The sequence below is a fragment of the Larus michahellis genome, chromosome 8, assembly GCF_964199755.1.
Source record: "Larus michahellis chromosome 8, bLarMic1.1, whole genome shotgun sequence".
In the NCBI taxonomy this organism is placed as follows: domain Eukaryota; kingdom Metazoa; phylum Chordata; class Aves; order Charadriiformes; family Laridae; genus Larus; species Larus michahellis.
Genome location: NC_133903.1, coordinates 26,664,046 through 26,692,017, shown reverse-complemented (window position 1 = coordinate 26,692,017; position 27,972 = coordinate 26,664,046). Strand labels below are relative to the sequence as shown.

The window sequence follows — 27,972 nt, the reverse complement described above, 5'->3', positions numbered from 1 at the left end:
ATCTGTCAACATAATTAAAAAACATAACACTCATTAGCCTCTTGCATACTGTGTTTGTGGTTTATATGAGAAAAGCAGCAGCTTGTATAGAGGTCATATTGGGTCAGCTCGGTCTTCTAACACGTAGCAGACTGGTTTAAAAGTTTTAAAATTAATGCACCAGCACAGCCACAATTTCTCTATAAAGAGTCAGGAAATACCAATTATTGTTTATGCAGCTGTTAAGTTGTATAAGTATGTTATATTTTGTGTTACTGTAAATGTTAACATTAATGTGGCACTGTAATGAAGTCCCTTCCAAAGTCACTTTTGCCTTTCAATTTTCCTGCCTTTAATTCAGGCTAAAATATAAATCAGAGCACTGCACTTTATTACAGCTCTGAACAGAACTCCTACAGTTGCACATATGTATTTGAGTATGTATAATATCAATGTGTGATCATATATGCGGGAGCTGGGGCTCCAATCTATCCTCCTATGTATCATATTGATGATGGCAGCCCTCTACATACACTGCAGAGCATAGTCAGAATCACAGAATGTATTGGGTTGGACAGCACCTTTAAAGGCCATCTAGTCCAACCCCCCTGCAGTGAGCAGGGACATCTTCAACTAGATCAGGTTGCTCAGAGCCTCATCAAGCCTGGCCTTGAATGTCTCCAGGGATGGGGCCTCCACCACCTCTCTGGGCAACCTGGGCCAGTGTCATCACCAGCACTGCTTACCGCTTTCAATTTTGTCCAGCTATGACAGTTGGAGAAGATAGTAATGGTAGCTTTGGGAAACTGGATGAACAGAGAAACATTCTTCCTCCTGCTTATTCTTCCAGATTCTGGAAATCGTGGTCCAGGGAACTGCAGCATAACCCGTGTCTTGTATTTGTCTGACTGTAACAATCATAACTTTAGCAAACATTTTTCCTCGGACAACCACGGGGGGGAAAAGAAGTCCAAGTTTATTTCAAAGTACAGTCTCCACAGGGGGTCATAATCTCCCCTGTCAACAAGTTTAGCATGTTGCCCAAGCAGCACATCTCTTCATCCTTTCAGTGCCTGACCTGGACCACTGAGAGTGTCTATGTTTGTACACGAGGGCCCAGGTTCGACCTGCTCTTAATTCTTCCTTGGTCTCATTAACCGCAAGCTGAGGTATTGAAGCTGCCTAATGATTTGTTACTGCCAAGTACTACATAAATCAGAGAACTGATGATGAGATACGAAGATATTTGCTTCACCTACTATAAAAATCAGCATACCTTAAATAGAGGTAGCTTATCAAGGGGAGAAGATGCCAATCATTTCATTTGAGTTTTATATCACTAAGCCACCTCTCCCAATAGCATCACTGTGTGTAATCTCAGCGCAAAAGCCGAGGACCGCACCTGCACTTATGGTGAATTGCTGTCTTAGTTCCCAGATCAGGAAAGCACATTCACAGCAGGCAATGAGAAGCAAAAAAGTTATTTTAGATGCTGCACACACAGCACCTGATTTTTCCCTAGGGCTGTCAATCAGGCATCTTCCCTAGCAATCAATTCATGTAAAGAGCAAAATGTAACCTCATTACAGTTTTCAGCATTGCTCTGTCAGACATGGGATTAAAACCAAGAAGACATCTTCATTCAAAACCCTCTTGTTCCGATTCTGACAACTTTCTGATAAATGTTGCTCTTTGAGGAGAAATTTCTCAAAACTGTTCTTAGTCTCAAAAGGTTTTCTGTGAAGGTTCTGGGTACAATACCAAGAGGTTCCATACAAGTTACCTGAAGAGATATGAATGGAGAAAGAGGGCCTATTTCTGAATAACTTTTAGGACTATCTTTAGAACCATTTTTTTTTTTAAATTTGTCTCTGCAGTCACTGCCACTATCAACTTTGGGACTGCAGGCTGTTTCCATCCTATGCAGACATGATGCTCCCAGATGTCTGTGATTTTCAGACAGGCATGTTAACATTGTTCATAAATGGGAACAGAACTGGAATCTTAGCAATAGAGAGACCGCTATTGATTCCTGATGTAAAAGCAGGTAGATTTTGTGTTCTGCTCAGATGTTCCCTAGTACTTCAGAAAGGGAAACTGCATTTTATTTTGCTGCTATTACTTCCAACATCCATGTTCAATATTTTGAATCCACATTTCCAAGAGCTTATAATTCTGAATCACTACTTCTTATCTGTGGGACCAGCATGCTCTGTGTTGCTTCTACTGGACGTTTTCTGAGAAAAATGGAGACAGCATATGGTTGCAGAAGTGACTAATGTGTCAACCTGCAAGAGAGACTTTTATACAACAATTATACCCTTACGAACACTGTGCATACTTTATTTTCTCATGGTTCTGCCCCGCTGGGGAAAGGTGGGGGTATCTATTTAGAGTAATTCACCCTTACCTACAGAAAATGCAGAACTAGCAAACAAGAATAATTTGTACATTTAGCACTAGCTGACAAGGCTTTTAAATAATAAACAATGCCATACTGAGTTAGAAGAATCATTTACCTTGTGCAAAATTTTGCATTGCTCTTGGTGCTGAGCATGCAAACTCCGCCACTGGAACCTTAGCCTCCCATTTAGCCACTGAAGGTATCGAACATCTATTCTGTCTCCTAGCGCATATTCAGGTGCCATTTCAGTTGTGCTTTTCTGGCTGTTAGGCAGAGCATCTTCACACTAAAAGCAGAACCGAACAGCAAAATGTTTTCAGTTAGCTTCAGCACTTTCAAATCATTCAGCAATGAAGAACATACAAGGCAAATAGGCCAAAGAGGAAAAAAATGCCCAAAAAAGGAAGGAAGTTCCAGCAGTAGAAAGAAATTGTAATCTTTTAGAATACAGGGCTGGGAACAGCCTAAACAAGTACGGAAGTCTGGAACAAATATCAGCTTCTCAGCTATGACGTGCTGAGCTCTCTCCTCTCCTGTCTTTCATTTTCCATACCCAGGAAGACACAGTGTTCCTGACACAGCAAGCATGTTCTTTACCCAGATGGGGGTGGGGGTGAGGGGAATCACGTTTTGACTAGATTCTAATAAGCCAAAGAACATAAAAAACAGACTTAGCACCTCCAGCATCTTCCCAAAAGTGCTGCAAGCTGTATTTGGTGACCCCGTTTTGTAAATCAATGCCTTATATAGAGACAAAACTGTGGGCCTGTGCTTACTCAGATATTTTCTTTTCTCCATCCAGCATTTCCCTTCTTGCAGGATAGAGGAAAAGAAACAATCATTCAGCTGACATTGGCCAGGAGTCCACAGAGCCGCTCCCAGCTACAGTTGCACCACCTGTCTTCCCTTGTTTTGCCTTTCTCTAGAGCAATTGGGAAAGAAGGGAGAAGCTAAAAGTTTCCTTTTGTTCATCCTGTCCCACTTTCCTTCTGCCGCAGGAAAAAAAAAAAAAAAAAACACAAAAAACCCACAAAAAAACCCCAACAAGTACCACCTTCATCTTCTGGATGAAATTTCTCCTTGGCTAATGGTATAAAGCAAGACAGACATTTCTGTCCTGTCTCTTTTGCAAGGAACAAGGAGGGAATTCTGCCTCCCCAGCCTCTTGCACAAAGAGATCATTCACATTTACAACGGATCTCTCTCTCCATTTTCAGCTAAGACTCCTGCAGATTGCAAATTAAAAAGGGAGGAAGACACGGGTTGTTTTACTTATGATGCCAGTAACGTCACTTAAAGTAAGGCTGAGCTGTCACCTTCATACAGCCTATAGAAAGTACATACAATAAACACAGTCCGTAATTCCCCATTTTTTACTACAGCATATCATAAGAAGTAGAAATAACACAGAACCGCAAAGGCCTCGATATTCAGAACGCAGGTTCGCCAGCTAAAAGTGTCCTTCAGTTGTTGGATTCTCAAGACATTTCTTTAAAGTAGAAATATAAAAAGCCTACTTCAAACACTACTGTTTTCAAGAAAACACTTAAGCAGATATTTGGACCCATGCATGGACCTTGATGGTATTTAAACATATGTGCTTCCCTGCTTCACAGACTTCCATGTTCAATAAAATTTTATAAAGATTTCAGTTGGCAGGCAAAGCTTGAATGTAATTTCAATTTGGATCCTAAACTAAAAATGCAAACTGTAAGACGAAGAGAGCTTAATCTTGCCTTAAATGCAGATTTCAGCTGAGGTGTATCTATAACCGTGATCAAATAACCCCCTAGTGCTTGTTTTAACCTAAATATCACCTCAGTTGACAGGACCTCTAATAGAATGAGTGTTCATACTGTTTATAAGCACAAAAATGCTGTTCTGGTCACATAACAAAAGGTATCGAGATTAAAAGTTTTTTTCCCTTTGCTCTGTGGCTCAGATAAATGCAAGCTATAAATCACAGGGGCGCAGGGCTGGTAAAGGGCTTTTCCTTTTAAAGGCACAGATCCATCTTTAAAATAAAAAAGACAATATCTCCTTGATGCCAAGTGCAATGTCACTCTTTTTCCTCAGATGCCTCCAGCACCGTGTCCCTAGATCAAATGCCACCGTGTCCTAGGGCGCTGCAGTCCTAGCTAAGCACCTTCATGGTTCAGATTGCCTTGCCCCCAGCAGGAGAGCTTTCTGGACTATGAAACTGTAAAGATACGATTGCCAAGTTGTCCATAAAGCACGATGAGCCAAGCAATTGGATATTAGTCACTACAGCAGAGAAAACGCATGTGTAAACAACATTAAAACACTTCACGTAAACAGCCAGAAAGCTGCAAGGCCAAAGACAGACCTGGGACTCCCAGATTAAAATCTGCATTTTCCATAATTTACAGTTCAATTCCAACTTCCCTGGTTAGAGGGTTCAGAACAGCACAAATACTGCTCTCCTGGGGATTCATTTCAGGAGGGAACGGCATTAGACTCGATTGCTTTGGCAGTACAGTGACAAACACCATGCAGAGCTAATTTTATTGTAGAAACCTGCCTTATTAATATTAAAATAAGGAAGCCAGCCAATGCATTTTTTAAACAGGATCTCTCTATTATTTATTTCACAAACTGCACAAAAAATTTACTTTTGCTACGAAATACTTAGCCTGGCATAAAGTAAACAAGGTAAAAAAATAAAAGGTCTTACATGTTATACTGTGACCTCAATTTCTAGTCCCATCTTTACAATCTAAGACTATTTACTGCTCTCCCAGTGGGAGAAAAATCACTAAAATACCAGCCCAAGCTACAGCCTTTGCTTTAAATATCACTGTGAATTTATCTAATCTATACAGCAATATGGGTACACACCTACATTCACTTCTGAGATACAGAAGTGCATGTTATTTAGTCGAAGTCATAAAGAGAGCAGCCAAAACAACTACCTAGGGCTCTCAATGGCCTCCTCGCGCTTGGAATGCTCCACACCAGCTCTGGAAGAGATAATTTCATAGCCACTTACCAGAAAAGCTTCTTGCTTGTAAGCTGTTTGCTGCAATTAATGGTTCTCTCTGATTCTGAGAAGGGAGGCGCATGGACTCCAGCCACAGAACAATGCCAGAGGCTTGCAGTACAAAAGCCACATCAACACGTAGTGATACCCTCATTGCAGTGTCAGAGTCTCTTCCCATTGCACTGGTGATATCGGAGCTAGTCTTGACAAACTGGACGATGTGGACTCGACAGAGCATCTGTTATCAGCATAACTTAAGCAGAAGCTAGAATGAAGCCCCTCAATTCCACTCCCACTGTCACTCACCCCAAATGAGCCTTTCTGCCCTAAAAGCGGACAGTATTGCTGTTAGAAGATCTCAATATCCATTTATTGGCAAGGCTCAGAAAAGTAAGCACAACCCTGATGAAGGTGACGTGCATATATTTACATGAACTCTCTTTGTGCCAATTCCAGAGCTATCAGCCTGCCTGCACTTAGGCAGAACTTAAACCCAGCTCTCCTGTGGTAAAAGATCCAGGCAAATAACGAGCTACGCCCCATAATAAATACACATTCCAGGACACCACGCATCACCATCCCAACTAAGGTAGCTCACAAACTACAGAACCTACCCCAAGCTTATAAATGTATCTCTGGCTTAGTCAGAGCTAAACACAGTTGATGTCCTAAGAGCACATATTTAAAATTTCTGCAAGGCAGCCTAGAATTCAGCCTCCAACACCACATGTTTTTTGCTCTAAACATTTATCCCCAGGCTATTTCAAGTCCTATTGTTACGAAAAAAGATGCCAGATCGTTCTCAAAATGTGTGAATGTATTTGTGGTTAGACAATGCAGGAAGCGCAAAAAAAAGCCAACACAGTTCTCCTGCCACAAGTGCTCTGAGCAGACAAGTCAGATTCACGAAACACACTGAACTGAAAAAAGACATTCAATATAAAAGTACTTAAAAGTACTCAGAGGAAAAGAATAAAGGGTGGGAGAAAGCAGTGTGAAAAAAGGCATGGTGATATATCAATTTTCATTCACGTTCCATACATCTGAGCAAACAACTTGCATGCCACTTGCTTAGAGAGAAATTAAAGATTAAGAAGTTTCAACTTTTAAAACAGAAATAAAGCTTTTCTTTTTGGCTTGAAATACAAAGCAATCCCATGTTCCTGAAAATCGAAGCGCAGTTCTACCAACAATGGATGGAGATAAATTAAACAAGTACGTCATCATATAAATAGTTTATCAAAGAACAACATAAGCATCCTTGTGTTTGTAGACATGTGAGAAGGGAGCATTTTTTGCACTACTTGCTCCATTTGAGAATTTCAGTGACCTGGCACGCAGTTGACCTTGCTCTGTTCGTACACTTTGAATTAAACAAACTCCAAAAATTGTTTTAAAGCAAAATTCCTTGCAGATTCAGTGGCGATCTTGCAATATGCCACAAGCCGTACTGGAAAGAAAACCCTTTGTTGTGCAACTTCATCACACTTCTACACTTTCTGTACTTTCCCAATTCATGTAGGTATCTTAATGCTTATAAATTCTTACCTTAATAAATTTACTATGCCCTGTACACACAAAGGAAATGAAAAGGCCTGTGCTGCCTGCATTGCTGTAAAAGCAAGGCGATGGCAGGGATAGTTCCCCGAGAGATGCTCTTTTGCAACAAGGAGCTGCCACCTGTCGGTAAACAACAGACCCCAGCCATCAGCGGCTCAGCCCCAGCACGCTGTGGCTTTTCCCAGGACATCTTCCAAATCTCTCCAAGGATCAGCTCTCTGCATCCGTATTTGGACGGCCAGCAAGCAGCTTGCTGCTCTTCCCGTGGACAAGCAGCCCTACCGGAACATGGATAAACACGTTTAACTCATGGATATGCATTAAGTCAATTCCCTGACATTAATCTTTGAGCAAAGCAAAATAAAGCACCCGCCAGTAAAAACCACTAACGCACGCTCCCACCCCTCTGCTCACTTTCACGTCAGTTAATCTGGGTCTAGAGAGAAACTATGTACTCTCACGTACTGCCCAAATCTTACCTACACTAAGCATGCAGCCTGGTATCACAAAGGTGGGAAAGAATGTATCTAAATCCCTCGCTGCAGGACTCAGGAAAGGGAAAGCAATCACATAAATCAAGCTAATAAAGTGCTTCTGCAGCTTTTACTGAGGGCTCATTCTGAACCGCTCATAATTCAGACAACGGTTTTGATGTGACATAACATATGTTAACCTGTGTAATTACCGATCTTTAAACAGAGTGTAATTTTTTTTTTTCAAAATTAAACACCATAGCCAGAAATAACAGCATCAGACATGCTTTCCTAATTAATACAGCCATATATCTATCTGCAGGAGGGTAAAATGCAAAAAGGAACAATTTGAACAGATGAATGTGAAAGGGACAACACTATTTTCATTAACAGCACCATCAACAACACTAATTGGATTTCCTCCTAGACAAGGTAGGATCCAGATTAGATGCACACATAGAAAGATAGATGGTGTAAGAACCCTCTCCCACATGATGCACATACCAATTAAATATCCAGAAAATTGCACAGAAGAATGTGTTTTCCACAAACACTAGTGCTCACAACATAGAAGTTATGCTCATAGCCTATTCAGCAATTAAAAAGAGGAAAATCTTATGATTCCGCAAGGCCTTTTAGCTTTTGAATTTCACTGCCTTTTGTAAAAATTGCTACTCACAACAGCACTCCCGAGAGCTCTGCTAGTATCCAATTGGCAAAAAGTGAAAAAAAGAAGGTGCTGAAGGACGACAGCAAATGTGAACACAGCTCCTACCCATCCCTGCCTTGTTTAGACAAGCCTGGCTGGCAGTAGCCACAGCCCTGAGGCACTAGGGCAAGTCAGTCCCTTATCCCACCCCTCCTCGCTCATTCAGGAGGTTACTTGAGAGCTCAGCAATACAGCAAAAGCACTATGCCTTTAACAGAGCCCAGCAGCAGCACTTCATCTTTGGAGCTGCAAGGTCGAGGGTACTGCTTCCATCAAAAACATTTAAATCCCAAAGCTCACCACATCATGTATTCAGACAAAATGTGGAAACCAAATATACTAAAACCAAACCCGTGGCAGGGTGGACCTTAACTCACAGATCAACGCGTGTTGCAGGGCTCAAGAAATGCAATACATATAGTGCCTTGCACTGCATTTCCTCCGCCTGCAGCTGCAGCCCAGCTTGCCTGCGTCCATTTTGCTCCACTGTGTCAAGTTGCTGGGCTGGGGGTAAGCAGTGAAGAGAGAAAGATGCAGCACGCTATATCAGCAGCAAACCTGGAGGCAAGAGGCCAACTGGAGAACAAACAGTAACTGCCCTCCAGGAGAGGAGAGGCAGAGCTCTGCCATACACAGAAGGTCTGCCGTGCCCTTCTTTGCACGCTCCTTTTGTCCTCCTGAGGAAAAAAGCACTTTATTTCATAGAATGATAGAATGTGTTGGGTTGGAAGGGACCTCTAAAGGCCATCTAGTCCAACCCCCCTGCAGTGAGCAGGGACATCTTCAACTAGATGTCGTTGCTCAGAGCCTCATCAAGCCTGGCCTTGAATGTCTCCAGGGATGGGGCCTCCACCACCTCTCCGGGCAACCTGGGCCAGTGTCTCACCACCCTCAGTGTAAAGAACTTCTTCCTAATGTCTCATCTAAACCCACCCTGCTCTAGTTTCAAACCATTGCCCCTCATTCTATCGCTATATGCCCTTGCAAACAGCCCCTCTGTCTTTCCTGTAGCCCCCTTCAGGTACTGGAAGGGGCTCTAAGGTCTCCCTGGAGCCTTCTCTTCTCCAGGCTGAACAACCCCAACTCTCTCAGCCTGTCTTCATACGAGAAGTGCTTTCAAAAGATCCTCCAACGACAGCTAAACCCTGATCACTTGAAGTGGGACATCAAAAGCAGAGGATGTTCTCATTTAAATCAGAAGGCCCAGAGCAAAGATAAATCAGAAGGTGCCAAAGGTACCAGCTGCTCCCTGCCACTGGAGGGCAGGAGAGGCAATAGAACATCTTAAAAATCCCTCGGTTTCCCCAGCAGACAGGGAAGGACCTCCCTGCACAGGATTTCCAAGTACAAAATATCAGTATGACCATGCTAAACCTTCTTATTAGCGTGCCAGTCCCCATCTTCCTCTCCTCACATGAAAACTCACACTTGAGCCCGTGGGTAGAACCCCATCCAGAAGACATCAGCTGGAACATCAGGTTCAGGCATTACTGGAGAAACAGCGTCTCAATAACTTATAAGCCTTTCTGATCATTTCAGACTCCTCTTTTAGAGCATTTTACCTTGACATGCTGTCTAAAGAAAAAAAAAAAACTTCTTAAAAATGTATTCACTGTGTTGGGCAAAAATAAATGTTATTAACCCCACATTTAGCAGTGCACCACAGGGAATTGTTTTTCATTGGGAAAAAGGTTCCATGCGAATTACGAAGCATGGAATTGAAAAAAAAAAACCAAAGCACACAAAAGATCAGAAGGAATAGCATATATATATGCACATGCAGAACGACAGGGAGACAATTTCAGCTGTCACCTGTAACTTGTGCCTTAACACACACACAAAAGAAGTATATTTCAAGAGTCCAAAGTGAAACGTGCTCCAGTTCTTGTATGGCAAAAACATATTCCTAATTTAATCACCTCTGACCACAAAATATGTTTTAGCCTACAAGCAATATTAGTAACTAAAGATGAAAATTAACACTTCAGGGTTTAATGGTTACCTATTCCAAAAGCAACTTTAAAAAGTGCAAAAGGCAGAAAAGCACAATTCAAGCCTTTTTCTCCCTTAGTTTCTGGCAGCAGAGGCTAATAGACCACAGGAGCCCAGTGAGCTCTGGAGGTCCGGCCCTGGTGCTACCCCAGCAGAGATGGTGCGGGGAGGGGTGCTGCACCCCCCCCAAACACATCAGGCAAAGCAGCACTCCTCGCTGCCAAAAATGAGGCGAGGGAAATCCTGCAGGAGAAACTTTAGGGATCCTGCGCCTTCTGTTTCGGTTCCAGGGACAGCTTTTTAAAAAGCATTCCTTGGCAGCTACTGAGTATGGCAACAACAGTAGCAAAAAAGGGCAAAAAGATAAATGGTGAGAGTTAGTAGGAAGACAGGAGGACAAAGAGAATAGAAGTGTAAGCGCAGTGAACAAGGGAGGGAAATCAAAAAATGAACACTGACAGGCTAATATAGCCCATAAAGATCTGGAAAGTAATTATGCTTCTGAGTCAGAATCAATAGGTTAATAAAATTCCATTCTCCACCCCCTCTGGAATAGGTGAAGAGGGGAAAAACCCCAGAAAATTTATATTTACTGACACTAGTGCCAAAGTTTTCCTGGTTTTCTGCTGGGGGGAACATCAAGCTTGGCTGATACATTAACACTTTCCTCTAATAACATGGTTTATGGAACAGCAGTGACTCTCAACATTTCTATAAGAGCAAGGCATTTCAACAACAAGATTAGACCAAGCATAAGCCTTACGCTATATTGGAAGCAGCCAGCGAGCCAAGCTAGACCGTGACAAACAAAAGATTAATCAAATTGCAAACCTAAGAGTCAGAAGGCATGTTTAGTTTCATTTTTCCCCACCAGAAGTAATTAAACAAAGTTCACTTTGGCATGCCAGACAGACACGCATGAATTCCAACTATAATAGCCATAATGGCTCTATTTGTTGATTACTGTAAATTCCCAAAAGGGGAGGGGCGTCCAATTTCACTCAGAGGGCAAGAAGCAAGCAGTGGGAATTAGTGGAACCAAGAACCAGTGTTTGTACAACATGTCCTGGTGATAATGAGGGCTATAACATCACTACTGCCATCTAAAAAAACTCAACAGCCTCCATGCATAATTAAATTACGGGGCACAGATAGATTAATTTCAGCTCTAGAAATAATACCAGTACAGGCAGTATTCCTCCCTGGAAACAGAGAGAATACACGCTCACAGAGTACTGCTATTATCTGCACAAACCATCATAGATTTGGAGAAAGCTGTGATGATATCGCTAAAATTTTAAAAGCAAGGCAAAAATTATTAAGTCAAATACCGAATGTGCTAAAAAGGCAGGTTTATATCAAACAATTATCTGCTTCTCAGAGAGAGAGAGAGAGAATATGAGAACTCCCCAGGTCGGCCTTACAGGCTCAGTGAAGTACAGTGTTTCACCCACTCATTTTCAGATGTGTTTTGTACTCCAGGATTTTCATGTGTAAATAGGCATCGATGAACGGCACTTGAGAATAATCTGCATGTACATGATCACCAAAACCAGAAAGGATGTTAAAATGGACATCACAGCGGTGCATATTTGAGACAGAAATCCACAAGGGGTATAAAACGCCTTTGAAGACAATGTCCACCAATTAATCACCCAGTGCTTTAAGGCAATAACAACAGGCAAGAATTCCCAAGTAGACACTTCTGTAAATCAGTGTGAACCCCCCAATCCAGATTGTACTTACGTCTTTATAGATCTAATGGAACTAGTGACTACTAAAGGTCTGAACTTTCACTCACTGCTTCTGGAGTCACCAACCTACTGACAGATCAGCACACTAAATTCAGAGAAGGGACTGGCACTGCGGCAGCCAGGTACCAGAATTTGACATTCACCATCGATCCCCTCTTTCCCCTCCTCTTTCCCCTGCTCAGCAGCACAGGCTCCAGGCAGCTTGTTTAACCGTCACCCCCCTTCCACTTATAAAGTCCATATACTGAAACTGCTGGAGAAGGGACATCAAAGGACTACAGAGATGATGAGGGGACTGGAACACCTCTCTCATGAAGAAAGACTGAGGGATTTGGGTCTCTTCAGTCTGGAGAAAAGACGACTGAGGGGGGATCTTATCCATGCTTATCAATACTGAAAGGGTGGGTGTCAGGAGGATGGGGCCAGGCTCTTCTCAGTGGTGCCCAGGGACAGGACAAGGGGTAACGGGCACAAACTTGACCATAGGAAGTTCCATCTCAATGTGAGGAGGAACTTCTTTCCTTTGAGGGTGGCAGAGCCCTGGCACAGGCTGCCCAGAGAGGTGGTGGAGTCTCCGTCTCTGGAGACATTCCAAACCCGCCTGGACGCGTTCCTGTGCCACCTGCTCTGGGTGACCCTGCTCTGGCAGGGGGTTGGACTGGGTGATCTCCAGAGGTCCCTTCCAACCCCAGCCAGTCTGTGATTCTGTGAAGAGAGCCACGGGTGGAAGGCTAGAGAGGGCAGCAGCTCCTCCAGTCCTGCTCGCTTGGGCATCCCGCAGCAGGCAGGCAGCGCCCTTCCAAAAAGCCAAGCTGGAGGCCACACAAGACAAGGTGCCCTGAAGGATTTTCTTAACTAGCACACAAAAGCAGGCAACCCATATAACCATTCTAGGCTACCAACCATACCCGGCCTTACCAACAATTACCTCAAGATTATTTTTTTTAATTACATTAGCCACATTAAGCACTACCTCCTACCACCTTAACCCTTTCATCATGCTTTCACCACTGTTTCGTTTATAATTGCTTGACTTTTAATTCTGAAGATGTAAGTGCATGTAAAATTAAGCATGTAGAAGCCTTCCCTGGCTCAGGATCTTAAGATTATGAATTCCTTGCAGCGGTTGAGCTCCATGTCCATCATGTGTCATGAATACCCTTGTCCCTCTATAAATAACCAGCCTGAAATCCTTTAGAGCTGATGGAAGTGTTCAATTTGCAGGGGAAGAAAACTGTTGCTAAGGAACTGCAAAGAAGAAAAGGCCAGAGAGTGGTAATCTGAAATTAAATGAAAGGAATTAATTTAACTGGCCCTTGATATGTTGGGTATTTGGCATATTATCAGCAGTTTAGCAGCCTGTAGGCTTTGTTTCAAACTTCGGCTAGAAAGAATAGTCAGAACACAATTGTACCCTTAATTTAGGGATTAGCTGCATTCTCTCTTCTTCATACAACAGATCCTGTCCATTTTTCAGTCAAAATTTGAACAACAGCTATGCCTACAGTTCTTGAGACTCTGTTTTTTTAGATGAAGACAAAGGGTAAGGATTTTCTTCACATTTATTCTCACCAGTAGCCCAACAGATGTGCTTCACCAGTCAGTACTGGTTTTCATGCTTTGCTGATTTTGGCAGAGATCTCAGCAGTGCACCGAACCAAATACTATTTCATGGATTTTTGTTTTGCAACATTTTCATTTCAGGAAAATATTTTCAACTGTTTATAATCATTTAAAAAAAAAAAATGACTCCACGCAGCGGAAGATTTTAAGCTCTTACTCAGCTGTGAATTTCAATTGTTTTAAAGAGCACTTCTTTTTCGAGACAGATCTTCCTCTAGTGAAGCTGTTTCCCTCTTCTTTTACTTTTTTCTTTCAATTTACTTAAATAGAAGAGAGTTACAACTGGCATGTTACATCTCTGGCATGTTTAGCGACGCCTTTATAATTTGTTACACATCTTCCAACACTTCAGCTTAAGTATCACAAATGCCTGGTATTTAACATTCCCATAGTCAACATTCCAGCACTTCAATTGTTCAAGTTGTACTTTAACTCACAAGATGTCAGGCATCAGACAGACACCCTCGCCACTTTCCTTTCTTACTAGGATTTTAGGGGCTATATTGTTGAACACTGTCTGACTGATGAAGAGACTCTGCCACATGAAGGTATCCCATAAAATAACAACAGCTATCAAGTAACAATATATAACAATAAGAAAACTATAACACTTTTATGCAACAAACAGCAGGCTTTCATGAGTGATTTACAAGGAACTGATGACTTAATCAAAATGAGGTGTGTAACCCATCTACCTTCTCCTTCACACTCACCATTACCTCCTTAACTGTGCATCCATAAATCTTAATTTGGGTGGGTCTCACTGGTAGAATTTAATGGTTTTGTAATGCCTAGTTGATCAAATAAAAGATAAAACCTGTCCCTCACAATTCTTTTTAACTTTCTTGTGATGCAGAATCACAAAACACACTATTTACACATTCTCCGCTGTAACTACATTCTATCATTTTTCCCATGAACATTATTTTTATTGGAGTATGAAAACTTGCTAGATGAACACCAAACAAGAAACGCTGCTGTTAATACAAGGAGCTTTACATACACATGCTAACTCCAATTCCCAGTCTATAAAACTTTTCTCTGGCCTATTGAAAAAAGAAAGTAAAATCCAGACCTGTAAACCTTACCAAACACTGTTTTTTGGTTTTTTTTTATTGGATAAAAACATGAAATATGTATTCCATGCTTTTTGAGAAAGACAGGTAGAGCAGGTTAGAATTGCAGTGAAAGGCACAGCAGTAATTTTCTTAGTGTGCCTCTGTGTGGCCGTAAGAGATAACATTGTATTACCACAGTTCTTTCAGCTCTTTTTGGCAAATGCAAAACTTAAGACCTTCCGAGAAAATAACACGGGTGCTGCCCCATTTCCTGAATTCATCTCGCTGCTGCACTTCACTCATTGCTCTTTTGTAATAGAAATTACGGACACAAAAAATAATCTGCTACCATACAAGAAAAACAAGAAAGAGAAGTTTAAAGTGAAATGTTCTCCAGAAGTATGTTTTTCCTAAAGCCTCAAGGCAACCTCCACATCACCGGCAGGCACCACCACACACACCCAATACACCAGGAATGGCCTCTTGTGCTCCCTATTCTGTGCAGCAAACAGCTGTAGTTAGCAAGAGGGGTCCGTTTTCTCAAAACACTGTTAATGATGTTGTTACAAAGGTGACTCTTCCCTTTGAACTGTTTTCCATTTGTACAAGTATTTTCCTTCCAAAAAGGAAGCTTTCCAAACTCTCGCATTCCTGCTTTGCTGTCTCCTAGAAAATTTCTAGAAAACCAAGCATCCTACAGTGTTGGGGAGCACATATACATGACCATGAAGACCACGAGGTCTTAGACATTACAAGATATCAGCAGGTAGGGTTTCTGACCTACAGCATCCTCTGCCAAAAAATGAGAATTCTATGAGCCTGTAATTTTGAACAAAACTAACCAGTAATTAACATCTGACCAGATGAAAATGACTTAAAACTCACAACCATCCAGAGAGGCCTGGGCCACACTAACGCATTGCACTGATCAGTTTCAATTCAGCCTATGTTATCAGCTATGTTAAGAGCAGGGACAGTTTATTTGCAACAAATGAGATAAAACATGGAAAAAAACATCAACATCTCTCCTGAGCTTCTCTGCCCTCCAGAGCAACTGTTTATACATGCACATGCGCTCTTAAATGCAAGGAATGGAATTTAAAAGCGGTATTACCAAACATTATTAGACTGTGGTTTTGTGGGGGTTTTTGCCTTTTTTTTTTTTCTTTTGATCACTTACATATTGCAGCTAACGCAGACATACAGCTATCCTTAGCTTACTTCAGAGCAGGCTTCCTATGTGCTAACATCTTTTTACTGATGGAAACAATAACATACCCCACTGTGCTCTCAAGGAGGCTACAAGGTCATTAGTTACCCCAAGAGCAGTAGCTGCCATTTGAGCTCTTGGTGTTTTTAAAAAGAACTATTTGCCTTAGGATTACTTGCTCTATGCAATGTCAACATAGCCAGCATTCACAGAAAACCTGTTTGCCCACACTGCAGCACCACCCATGCTACAGTCTGGAAGCACAAAAGTGAGACGCACAGAGATCAAATTTACTTACTTGCACTCCTCCACACTGGTCTCACCTATATTGGAAATAAAAAGCAAGGGGTGGGAGTTTGAGAAAGAGAAGGAACCCAGATCACCTGCACACAGAAAATTTAGAGAAGGGAAAGAAAACAGGTCCCAGATGCTGGCCCCTTTAAGTTTTTTTTAAAGCTGAACTAAGGTATTTATTTGTAAATACACTGAGGTACCACACATTACACACTAGCAGCAACACGGCTGCTGTCACAGAACATTACTTACGGACAGAGAAGATGGAATGACACAAACATGCTCACCGTGCACACAGAGGTTTCATCCCCAGTCTTTACTCTGTTCCGAGCCAAAAGCTGCTCCAAGAGGCTGACTCTGTGCAATAGCCAGGAAAATGCCAGCAGCAGCTCCCGACTACCCGCTGAGCCGTCGGAGGGGAGCCGATAGAGTTCTGGCCTGCCATAGCCATGGTACCACAGCGCTGATTTTACAAACCTAATTTGGTTATCTGAAAAGAAGAAAACAATGAAGAATAACACACTGCACTACTCAATGTATTTACCCATTCAGTTCCAGAAACTGCTGCCTCCTCTGAGCTCAGGATTTTTAAACAAGCCTATGATTAGTGGAGGACAGTGGAGACCACAGTCTTTATCAACAACTGATAAAGGACAGGAGGTAAAGGGTAAAAGCCTTCCTTATGCTGACCCATTCTGATCTACAGGAACCACTGCTAAGGGAAAAGAAGAAATTCAAAGTCAAGATCAAGACCAGTAATGGCCTCTGGGAGATTAACAAAGGCAAAAAAGGTAAATAGCCCTCCCCACTATAACAGGACTCCAGTTCACCTATTCATTTTTTATGAGCCACCAAACATGCTATAAATTAGTAAACACTGAGTCACTTTACTCCTGAATGAAATTGGAATATAGAGATAGGAGTTTTACAGCCTGCTGCAAATCTCTGAGCCCAGTGAGCAGGCAGAGATAATGCAGCATACCACGCTGCATACCAGACCACATGGACTATTTAATTCTCAGGAATGCTCTGATCTGTACTCCTTCACACCAGCAAATGTTATGTGACAGCTACTAGACAGGCACTACAGAACTGTAAAATACTGAGGAAACACAGAGAAAATTGTTATTAAAAAGGGTTCTAACCAGTAAGCCTCAGCTCTGTACTAAGTTAAAACTATAATAAAGAACATAATTAGGGGGCACAATGATAAGTAATACATACTGGGGAAGAACCAACAGTTGTTTTAAAAGAAAGTCCTGCTCAAAAAGCTACTTGAGTTCTCCAAAGGCAACAACAAGCGATTTAAGGAAGATTCAATCAATGCAGGACATTTAGAGTTCCCAGTGGGATTCAACTGGCACAAAGAAACTAAGCCACTGTGGTGGAGGGAGAGGGGAGGCCCTTGAATCAATGACAAGTGCCTAGCAGACAAGAACCAGAGTGTAGGAACAAATGGTGGTTTCACATGAGGGCTCTCTGCTAAGGAGTTGCTGTCCAACCAACTCAAAATGACACACAGACAACGTGACAGTGACAGAAAATTTGGTGCTGATGTGATATTACTCAGTAGTAAGGAATGCAGGCAGATCGTGAAGGATGGCAGAACCTAATGAGCCCAAGCTTTAAAATAACAAGATAAAATTCTTTTTAGAAAAAATGAAAATTGATGCACACAAGCGAAAAAACAATCCTAACTTTACTGACACAGCAATGGTCTTAGAGCCGACCGCTGGACTCAGGAATACAATATCACACTTGGTTCTCATATGCATCCAAAAGGAAACTGAGTGTGAGAAACCTAGAAAGGAGACTAAACAGATCACAGGGAACAATATTATATTGTTGTTTATATCCACTGTGACCCCACATCTCACGTTCACAGTGTTATTTTATTTCTTGAGTCTCAAAAAGGTTACAGAAGACTTGGAAAAAAACAAAGAGAAAGGACAAGTGCAATCACAAGTACAGAACAGCTTCACTGTAACAACTGATTACATAGGCCAAGAAGATGACTGGGAACAGAAATGCCAAAACTATTTAAAACCATAAGTGCTGTGGAATGGGGGAATAGGGAATAATTTATTTGTGCGACATTCAATACACGACTGTGAGCACCAAAGTTAGCAAACATGCGAATAAAAACAAGTTGAAGAGATGTTCTTCACGCATACAGAGGAGCTCTGTAATTTCTGGCCACTATGGACACTGAGAGTTACACAAGCTCAAGGAGGAACTGGATTTACAGAAGAGGAGTTCATAGAAGTTTATGAAATTCAAAGATATCCTCTCTGGTTTGGGAAGTCTGAGATGTAAGTTACTGGAGGCTGAAAGAATACCCCCCTGAAAGCATCCTTCTGTATTTGTTCTTTCCTTTCCCCTGGGCATACAGTTTGACAGCTGCCACAGCTGGATGGAGCTAGAGGAACCTTCAGTTTGATCCACTTACAAAGTAAGGAAGAAAGCTGTTCCCCTTTTCCAGTGTAATGCTTCGGTATCTCCATAGAGTTTCATAAAAAAGGTAGACACTCACACACATAAAAATAACAGGAAGTACAAGCCTCGTGCAATCAGGGATTGTCACTGCTTTCCTTAATTAACATACCAATTCATCACATTACATACTCATTTGCCTCCTCCTTGCCACTTGTGGTAAAAATATCCCTTTAGCATTTGTCTGGCATCGACTGCTGCAGCTCAAAAACCACATAATGACCAACTTCAAAACAAAAAACAAGAAAAAAAAAAATCCTGTTGCTTTCAAAAGGAATTTGTTAGTTACAAGAGACTCTCACAGGGAAGAGTGGCTGATTTAACTTGATTTGCAAAATGCGAAAGAAGTCTTATCCACAAAAAAGCAATACAAAGCCAAGACACAGGGAGGAGCTGTAAGCTGACCTGTGATGGTAACCCTATAGGAACAGCACATTCCTACAGCTCTGCTGAGGCTGAAAGGAGCTGGTAGTCATAAAGAGCCACCAAGCCCTTTGCGCCTTGACAAACCAGAGGAAGGTGTATTGTTTGCACTGTTTGACCAACTTTAGGATTTAGGGAAACAAGACTGTGGATCCTTAAGGAGATAGGCCTACTTCCAGAGTGTTCCTCAGGCCAAATACGCAGCTGAAACTGTTACACAGATTACTACACATCTTCAGCAACAGAAGCAAGAATACATGATTGGCCACATGACATCTACAAATGAATTCCCGACAAAGACATTAACCATGACTGAACAACAAAAAACAAGATCAGGAGCATGATTAAGCAGGTGACACGATGGTGCAGAGCTACTAATTTTTTGCAGGACTAGTGTTTTGCATAGCAGAGCTTCTGCAGAGACACATGACAGTTGGACAATTGGTTTTAAACCTAGCTTGCTTCTGCATTACAGGCAGAAAAAGGAGACCCAAACCCTAAATCACTCTGTATGCTCTTTTTGCAGAAACCTGTGAATGTAAAAACAAGCAGCTTCCCTTCACGATGCCAGGGTGGCAGAAACACACACGGTTTGCTAAAAATCTTGCTGCAGATACGCACTCCAATCCCTCATGCACAGGGAGAACACTCAGATTAGAGATTTCATTTTGATCACTCTTGAACATTCTCACATGAGCTAGGTTTTCATGTTGCCCTTTCCTTTTCATTGTGCATTTGTCAAGAAAGGAACAGGTAAAGGCAAAAATACTCCAAAAGGAAGGAACATCAGTACATAACTTTCCTCCTTTTTCAAAGCAAACAAGCTTCACATGCTGCCATCTGCAGTTCATGGTGCTCCCCAAGAAATCACACATAAAAGAGAAGGAACAGAGAGCAAGCCAGGTATTTTTTTCCTTTATCACCATTTCCCTGCCCTGAAATACCACTCAGGACCAGATCCACCAAAGCACTTTGCCACCTGAATTTCTGTGTTGGTTTAGTCCTTTATCTCCCCATATTTCATCACTCCCCCTGCAACACATTGTCCTCACATGAGAGGGTACGATTGGTGAGTATCAGGCAGGAATTGTGGATAAGCGGTCAAAGCATGGATCTGGAACTGGGCCTCAAAGAGCCTTTCCATGACCTTAGAGAAGTCACTTAGCTTTTCTCATCGCTAAAGCTCTGCTTACATTGAAATGGTTCTCAGATAAATGGCAGTAGAGGCTAAATAGGTACTCAAGACCAAGATGGATTCCTCCATAACATGCAGCTGAGAGAGAGGAAAAAAACATCACTCAGATAGCAGATAACTCAAACATAGCAGTTGCTCAAACACCTCCTCTTTGACAACATCTTCTTACAACATTTCATTAGGATTAGGCAATTTATAGACAGAGAGACCCTCACAGTCCTTCCAACTAATCCCCTTCTGCCTGCACGTATTTATAAGAGTACGTTCAGCAAGTAAGACCAAGCTGTGAATAAACCTTAGGGTTCAGCTCTGTTAAAACTATACTCAAGCTGTGTTCTTCCTCTTTGTGAATCCTGCAGAATATTTTCAGTGAATTACAACATGATATTCAAATAAGGGTTATGCATTAGCCTGGCAGGCTAAGATGGAAAAGAACTAAATCAAGTCCAAGAACAGGCACAAATACATTACTTCATGCACTCAGGCAAGAAACACCTGCATAGGTACTGGTGTTATGGGAAACTACTGCTGCAGAAGAACATTTTCTGCTTCATTTGTCAAACAAACAAAAATATATTGCCACTCCAGTCCTCTTTCCCATACTATAAAAAGTGAATTGAGACTCCAGAAAAGAAACATTTCCTCCAACTATCTAAACGCATACTGCACTGCTACCTGGTATGGTTGTTAGGTTCTTAACCAAGTCTATCAGCGCTCAGCCTCTGGGAAGAAAGAGCAGCATGAAACCACTAATCACGACTTCATCGGTAAGGTTATGCTCAGAGTACTATTACACAGCTAACTGACTCATATTCTGCTGATGAGAAACCCATTGTTCTGACATGTTTAAGGGGCTGGAGTGTATTAATGGCTTCCCAGCAAAGTTTACAGTAAGTGTTTTTTGCTGTGTGAAGAAAAAATTCTTCCAAAATGAGAAACCGAAAGAGCCATTTGCAGAATTTTATGACCACTGACTGATAGGCTTCGGTGGGGTTTCTGGTTTCTTTTCCCAAGAATGCAATAGTTCCTACATTTTAAAACGTCAAATTGTGTGGGTTCTTTTTAGATGTGATTTTTCAAATATTTTCTTTTTTTGCTAGCTAGGCAATAAAATACATCAACCATTTAAAAACACAATGCAGAAAGTTTTTCTAAACATCACATCACAACAATAACAAGGGAAAGACTAGTAGCTGTCCTATTCAAAGCAAATTTAATCTCTAAAATTCACCTACATGACAAGATCAAATCAAAAACTGACTAATGAAAACTACTAACTCAAAACAGAAATATACACTGGGGTGCAACTTCGAAAGCCACTAGATAAAAAGGACTTCCCAGATCAAGGAAAAATTTTCTGGGAAAATCTGTCCTTTTCCATGTGCAAAATCTGTAAGAGCATTCTGTCCTTGCAACACACTGTTTTCTTCTAGCACCTCACAACTGCAAACGGCCCAATATCTGTAACGTAGTCCTTGAAACATAGGTCTCGCTCTACAGAGTAGTGAGAAGAACCACTCTGACCCCAACACCACACGCAGACCACAGGCCAAAGCTGTGTTTCCTTTGGAAAATCTTTTAGCCTAAACAAAAGGAAGGGTACAAGACCGTCTGAGTATAGGTTCTCTTTTCCAGAAAGCTGTTCCTATGCCAATGCACACAGTAACCCTCATACTGAAGGAGTCTTCACAGCCTTCCTCTGGGACCTGGCAACTGCAGCTCTCCTTGTTTTAGCTCAGATAATTAAGAGGCTGTACAAAAACAACAAAGAAAGGAATGCCTGATCAATGGACTAAAGCACTAGACATGGATTAGAGGAATCCATTTCAATTTTTTGTGGTGCTACAGGATCCTGTGCAAACCTGAGAAAGTTATTTAGTCCCTATGTCCAAGGCTTCCACTTCATTTCTGTGAAATAAATACATGAAGACCATAAGCGTTCCAGAGCAGGGACAGAGAAGGCACGCAGTAAAATATTGATCGCATTTCACAGCAGACAACTCATTCACTTGGCCAAGCAAAGGTAATTAGTGCAATTTGAAAAACTGAACAGCTATCCAACCTGACTCTCAGCTTTAATCACTGAGTTGAGACTAAACAAGTTTCTTAAAAACCAGCTCAGCAGTTCTGAGCAGAACCACACATTGCTACCTTGCAATCTACCAGCAGAGGCTGGGTTTGCTCTCTCTAGAGCCGGCAGCCTGCCACATGCACATGGAAATCCCATCTCCAAATGCTACAAGCAGTTAACATGGGAGCAGCCAGGATTCAACAAGGCCGCATTTGTGCAGGACCACCTCAAAGCAGCTGTAGGACACAGCCAATAAATCAAGCTACCATACACAGCAGATTGTGGATGAGAAGAAGAGCAAGAACAGCTGAATGAAAAATAGCAGTCCTGTGAGTAACTCAGAACCATGCTGATTTCCTGCTGAGCTACCAACAAAACTATGCTGGTTTTGCTCCACACTCCTTGAGAGATATCATCTGCAATGCTTAGCCACTTTTAACTCCGTTTACAGAGCCATCGGGTTCCCAGCTCTTCAGTGTCTAAAGCTATCTTGCTTAGTTTTTTTTGTTTGTTTTTAAAAGCAAAAGTGGATTTAAAGTGACTTTAGTCCGAGGAGACTTCTATCCATCACAGACAGTCTCATTCTCAAAACTTACTCTGACAACAAAAGGGCTCTAGACAGACAGCTTTCAAGAGCGAAGTCTGGGGAGTCGTATCCTACTCGGAATAACACACACTTAAGAAGTAAATAGTGCTCTGTCATTGCAAGAAGCCAACATGCATTCAGCTTCTCTCTGGAATAGTGGCCCTGCCCACAGAGATATTCACACACACTTTATTTTTTGTTTTGCCTAGAACTCCAATCCAAAACACTGTCTTTATGGTTCATATTCCCTGACATAGGACTTGCTAGAAAATTAACCACAGAACCATGCATCATACATGGAATGGGGAAAGAAGGAATCAAAGGGGAAACAAAAAATAAATCTATTTCTGCAATTATCTCTGCAGATGCTGAGAATGCATAAGATCATCGCAGAGATTTACCTGCAGTAAAATGTCACAGGGAAACAAAAGTCCCTAGCAGATGCAAGAGCGTACCGGTTTCCTGGACAAAGCAAGCCAAAGAGGAGTTAACCTACCTGCACAGCTGTGACATAACAGTAAATTGGTGGCACAGGTATTCAAAACGGAGCATTCCTGACAGGGAGAAAGCAGCCAAAGAAAAGATGCTACAAAACCAGTCCCAGTATCTTCCCGGGACAGATGGAAACCACACAGACAGACTGACTAGGTTACCTATGGCATCAGACTCGGTCCACTTGCCTCCATGGATTTGTTTCAGAAGAGCGTAGAGCAGCCTCCAGAAATCCAGGCTCTGCAAAAGAAAGAGAGGGTGGGAGGAGATCAGCAGGCAAAATATCTGCCATATATTTAGTCCTAATTAGGCAATTAAGCCCCTATCTGAGCATCAGGTGTTACATGGAGGAGCACACCTACATCTCACCAACACTGTTGAATCAGACAGGTTCATGTATTAGCTGTCTTACAAACGCTACCTACAGTAAGGTGCACTCAAAAAGAGAAGGGCTACTAACACTGGCTGCACAGCAAGACACAGCACTCCTACTTTGAGGCACAGGCATACAGGAACATGGCTTCCAAAATATCTGCTCTGATATAACCACATATCACAGAATGATAGGGACCTCTACAGATCATCTAGTCCAACCCCTCTGCCAAAGCAGGTTCACCTAGAAACCTAGGTTCCTGGGTTCACCTAGGAACGCATCCAGGCGGGTTTGGAATGTCTCCAGAGACAGAGACTCCACCACCTCTCTGGGCAGCCTGTGCCAGGGCTCTGCCATCCTCAAAGGAAAGAAGTTCCTCCTCACGTTGAGATGGAACTTCCTATGGTCAGGTTTGTGCCCGTTGCTTCTTGTTCTGTTGCTGGGCACCTCTGAGAAGAGTCTGGCCCCATCCTCTTGACACCCGCCTTTTAGATATTTATAAGCATTGCTGAGATCCCCTCTCAGTCTTCTCTTCTCCAGGCTAAACACACCCAGATGTCTGTCTTTCCTCATAAGAAATGCTCCAGTTCCCTGATCATCTTCATAGCCCTCCACTGGACTCTCTCCAGTAGTTCCTTGTCTTTCTTGAACTGCAGAGCCCAGAACTGGACACAGTACTGCAGGTGTGGCCTCACTAGGGCAGAATAGAGGGGGAGGATGACCTCCCTTGCCCTGCTGGCCACACTCTTTTTAACGCACCCCAGCAGACCTTTGGCCTTCTTGGCCACAAGGGCACATTGCTGGCTCAGGGTCAACTTGTTGTCCAACAGGACTCCCAGGTCCTTCTCCGCAGAGCTATTTTCCAGCAGGTCAACCCCTAGTCTGTACCAGTGCACGTGGTTATTCCTCCTTAGGTGCAGGACCCCACACTTGCCTTTGTTGAACTTCATAAGGTTCCTCTCCGCCCAACTCTCCGGCCTGCCCAGGTCTCACTGTATGGCGGCACAGCCTTCTGGTGTGTCAGCCAGCCCTCTCAGTTTGGTATCAACGGCAAACATGCTAAGGATACGCTCTGTCCCCTCATCCAGGTCACTGATAAATATGTTGAACAAGACTGGACGCAGTACTGACCCCTTGAGAACACCGCTAGCTACAAGCCTCCAGCTAGACTCTTTGCTGCTGATCACAACCCTCTGAGCTCTGCCATTCAGCAAATTCTCAATCCACCTCACTGTCCACTCATCTAACCCACACTTCCTAAGCTTACCTATGGGGATGTTATGGGAGACAGTGCCAAAAACCTTACTGAAGTGGAGGTAGAAAACATCCACTGCCCTCCCTTCACCCACCCAGCCAGTCATGCCATCATAGAAGGCTATTGGATTGGTCAAGCATGATTTCCCCTTGGTGAATCCATGCTGACCACTCCCGATAACCTTCTTTTGCTCCGAATACTTAAAGATGACATCCAGATTAACTGTTCCATCACCTTTCTAGGGATGGAGGTGAGGCTGACTGGCCTGTACCTTCCTGGGTCCTCCTTCTTGCCCTTTTTGAAGCCTGGAGTTACACTGGCTTTCCTCCAGTCCTCAGGCACCTCTCCTTTTCTCCATGACCTTTCAAAGATGATGGAGAGTGGCTTCACAATAACATCTGCCAGCTCCCTCAGCACTCATGGGTGCTTCCCATCGGGGCCCATGGATTTGCGGATGTTGAGCTTGCCTAAATGACAAAGGCACAGGTCACCTCTTGCACAACTCGTCCATAGTCAAACAAGAACTTGAAGACGCTGAAAAGATGTGACCGTATCAAAAACTCACAAACAAGAGGCAGCACACAATGAGTTGTTGGAACCGGAAATCATTTCTCGGCCACAGAGGGACAGCATGCTGATAAACTGAAACAATGATTCTTACAGTTGGAATTTCAGTCAACACTCATAAAATGCTTAAAACAGCTAACCGAGCGAGTGGAGCACCCTGTGTGTGAGCTGGAGGCCTTGCAAGCATCACTCTGTAAAGCCCTGACACAGAAAGACCCATGCTGGTGTACAGTAAAGGGAAGAAAACCTCAGGTGCCACTAGGAAAGTGCTGCCGACCACGGTGAAATACCAAGCTTGATGTTAAAACCACCAGAAAACAATGCCTTGTCCAGAGCAGCGAGTCTGAGGAGTAGCACAACGCAGTGCCGGCTGGGGCCCACACTAAGGTCTCCCCACCCGAGCCCCGGCCCCACAAAGCTGTCCCTGTCCCCGGGCCTAGTCCCACTTGGTTGCCCCCGTCCCTGTCCCCGGGCCCAGTCCCACTTGGCTGCCCCCACCCTGTGCCCCCAGGAGGGCGCGGAAAGCGTGTGTGTGGAGGGGTGGCCGCTAGGCAACAGCGGGCTCCGCTGGCGAAGGCCGCCCCGGGGCGGCGCGCGCTCACCGCCTGCGGCCGGTCGAACCTGGCGCGGCGGAGGGTGTCGGGGGCGGGTCGGGCGCGGGGTGGCAGGGCCCGGCACAGCGCACCGACGGCGGCCGGCAGCCCCCGACCCGGCTGCTGACCCTGCTGCTCCTGCTCCTGCTGCCGCCGCCTCATCCCGCTCCGCCGCCGCTTCCCGCCCTCTGCCGGCGCGCGGCGGGCGCATGCGCAGAGCGGTGGGAAGGGGCGGGCACTTCCGCTGAGCCCCGCCCGCTGCGGCGCCCCCTGGCGGCTGGGAGGGAGCACGGCGCCCGCCGGGGGAGCGACACGCGTGGGCGGCCCCCCCCGCTGTCTCCGCGGCTTCTCCCGGCTCGACGGTGTTCACCGTGTTTACACCCCCTCTGCTCATGCCCTGGGGCAGAGAACTCACCGCTCGCCTCCCCTGGGAAGTCACCCGAATGGGGAGTGCCCAGGGGGACGGCACGCGCGCAGGTCACGGCTTGCCACCAGCGGCTGCCAAGGCAGGGTCACCCCAAGCCACACACGCGGCTCCCGGCCGGCCAAAATCTTCCTCCACCAAGCTTCCCCCACCCTGCCTGGCTGAAAGAGTTATTGCAAAACCCCTCTTTGGCTTTTCCAAAAATGTGGTTCTGCTGCCATCCGCCCAAGAAAACGTTTCTGGGCCGAGCGGGTTTTGGCAGCAGGGCATCGGCTCCGATCCCAGGCTTCCCACCTTCCTCTCCATGCCATGGCGTGCGACACAGGCAGCCCGGGTCCCCAGGTGTATAAGCTCTTAATTGATGCAATGCCAGGGATTCATCCTTTGGGAGGGGGCAGCGAGGGGAGGAACGGTTCTGCCGTTTGGGACGCAGCCTGAGTCCCTGAGATGAAGAGCCCATCTCGCGGCTGGGGTTTTCATGGCCAAAACCTGGCCCCAAGGTGGATTCCCGCTGCGGGCAGTAGGGAGGGAGCACCACCAGGGATGCTGGTCCCCTCCACCAGCACAGCAGGGATCCTCCTGAGATGGGGCTGTCCCTGCCTGCACATAAGACCCACTCGAAACCTCCATTGATGGTTTCTTGGCCAATTAACCACTTCATAACCCATTTAACGTGCTAGCGATGAATCTAGCATGATGCTTTTCCCTTTTTTTTTCCCCAGCCATCTGAACACCATGAAAAAACAAAACCACGTAAAATTCCTTCTGGCTACGGAATGGCCTCTTGCAGCCAAGCGGCTGCTCACAACGAGGAGAGAAATCGCGTTGGTCGGTCTGACAAAACCTTCAGCAAAGCCCACTTGCTAACGTGAACTGCATTTGCCCTCGTTCCCTCCGGCCCCTCCTGCCTCCCACCCCGGTGCCGGGGAGCGCGGCCCTTTCTGACGCCGAGCACAGCATTAATGCTCTCCCAGTCCCGCAGATCCTGGCTGCTGCTCCTGCCGTCCCTGAAAGGACCCCTGGGTGTGAGTTATCCAGGCTTAAGGATTTTTAAAATATCTTCTCTAGCAGCTGTTGTCTCACATCCTCCTTCTTTCCTAATGGTCTGGAAAGCATTTTCATTATCCCTTGTCCAGCTCTAGCTCAGCGATCTCTATCCAGTTCTTTGCTCGCCTTCCTAACAGGTTTGGCATCTCCATACGGTTCCTTCCCTTTGGTTCCCAACAGCCCATAAAGTCCTTTTGTATTGCTCAGTGCCTTATCGGACCTGGATAATCCTCTGCTGTCTTTGGCATCCTTCTTGGCTTTCTGTACCTTGCTGCTATCGGGCGCTGTCTGGTCCCTCCATGACACATCGCTTCTCTATTTCCCCGTCCCTGCTGCAGTCTCCGGGCAGGAGGACCTTCATCTGGAGCCAATTTCCTGTGTTTTCTTGACCATTCC

At 44.1% G+C, this 27,972-nt stretch overlaps 1 protein-coding gene across 2 annotated transcripts in view; it reads right to left on the bottom strand.

Moving 5' to 3' along the window:
- TEDC1 (tubulin epsilon and delta complex 1) overlaps window positions 1-26,295 on the bottom strand; it is an 82,966-nt gene extending 56,671 nt beyond the window's left edge. Inside the window, exons 1-4 of one of the 2 annotated variants that reach the window (XM_074598406.1) lie at window positions 26,115-26,295; window positions 23,479-23,557; window positions 16,345-16,547; window positions 2,499-2,669 (exon numbers count right to left, since the gene is read on the bottom strand). In XM_074598406.1, coding sequence (XP_074454507.1) covers window positions 2,499-2,669; window positions 16,345-16,547; window positions 23,479-23,557; window positions 26,115-26,267 — 606 coding nt within the window. In that variant the 5' untranslated portion in view covers window positions 26,268-26,295. The remainder of the gene's footprint in view (window positions 1-2,498; window positions 2,670-16,344; window positions 16,548-23,478; window positions 23,558-26,114) is intronic. The other variant, XM_074598407.1, reaches the window with a different exon arrangement.
- Window positions 26,296-27,972: the final 1,677 nt, after the last annotated feature.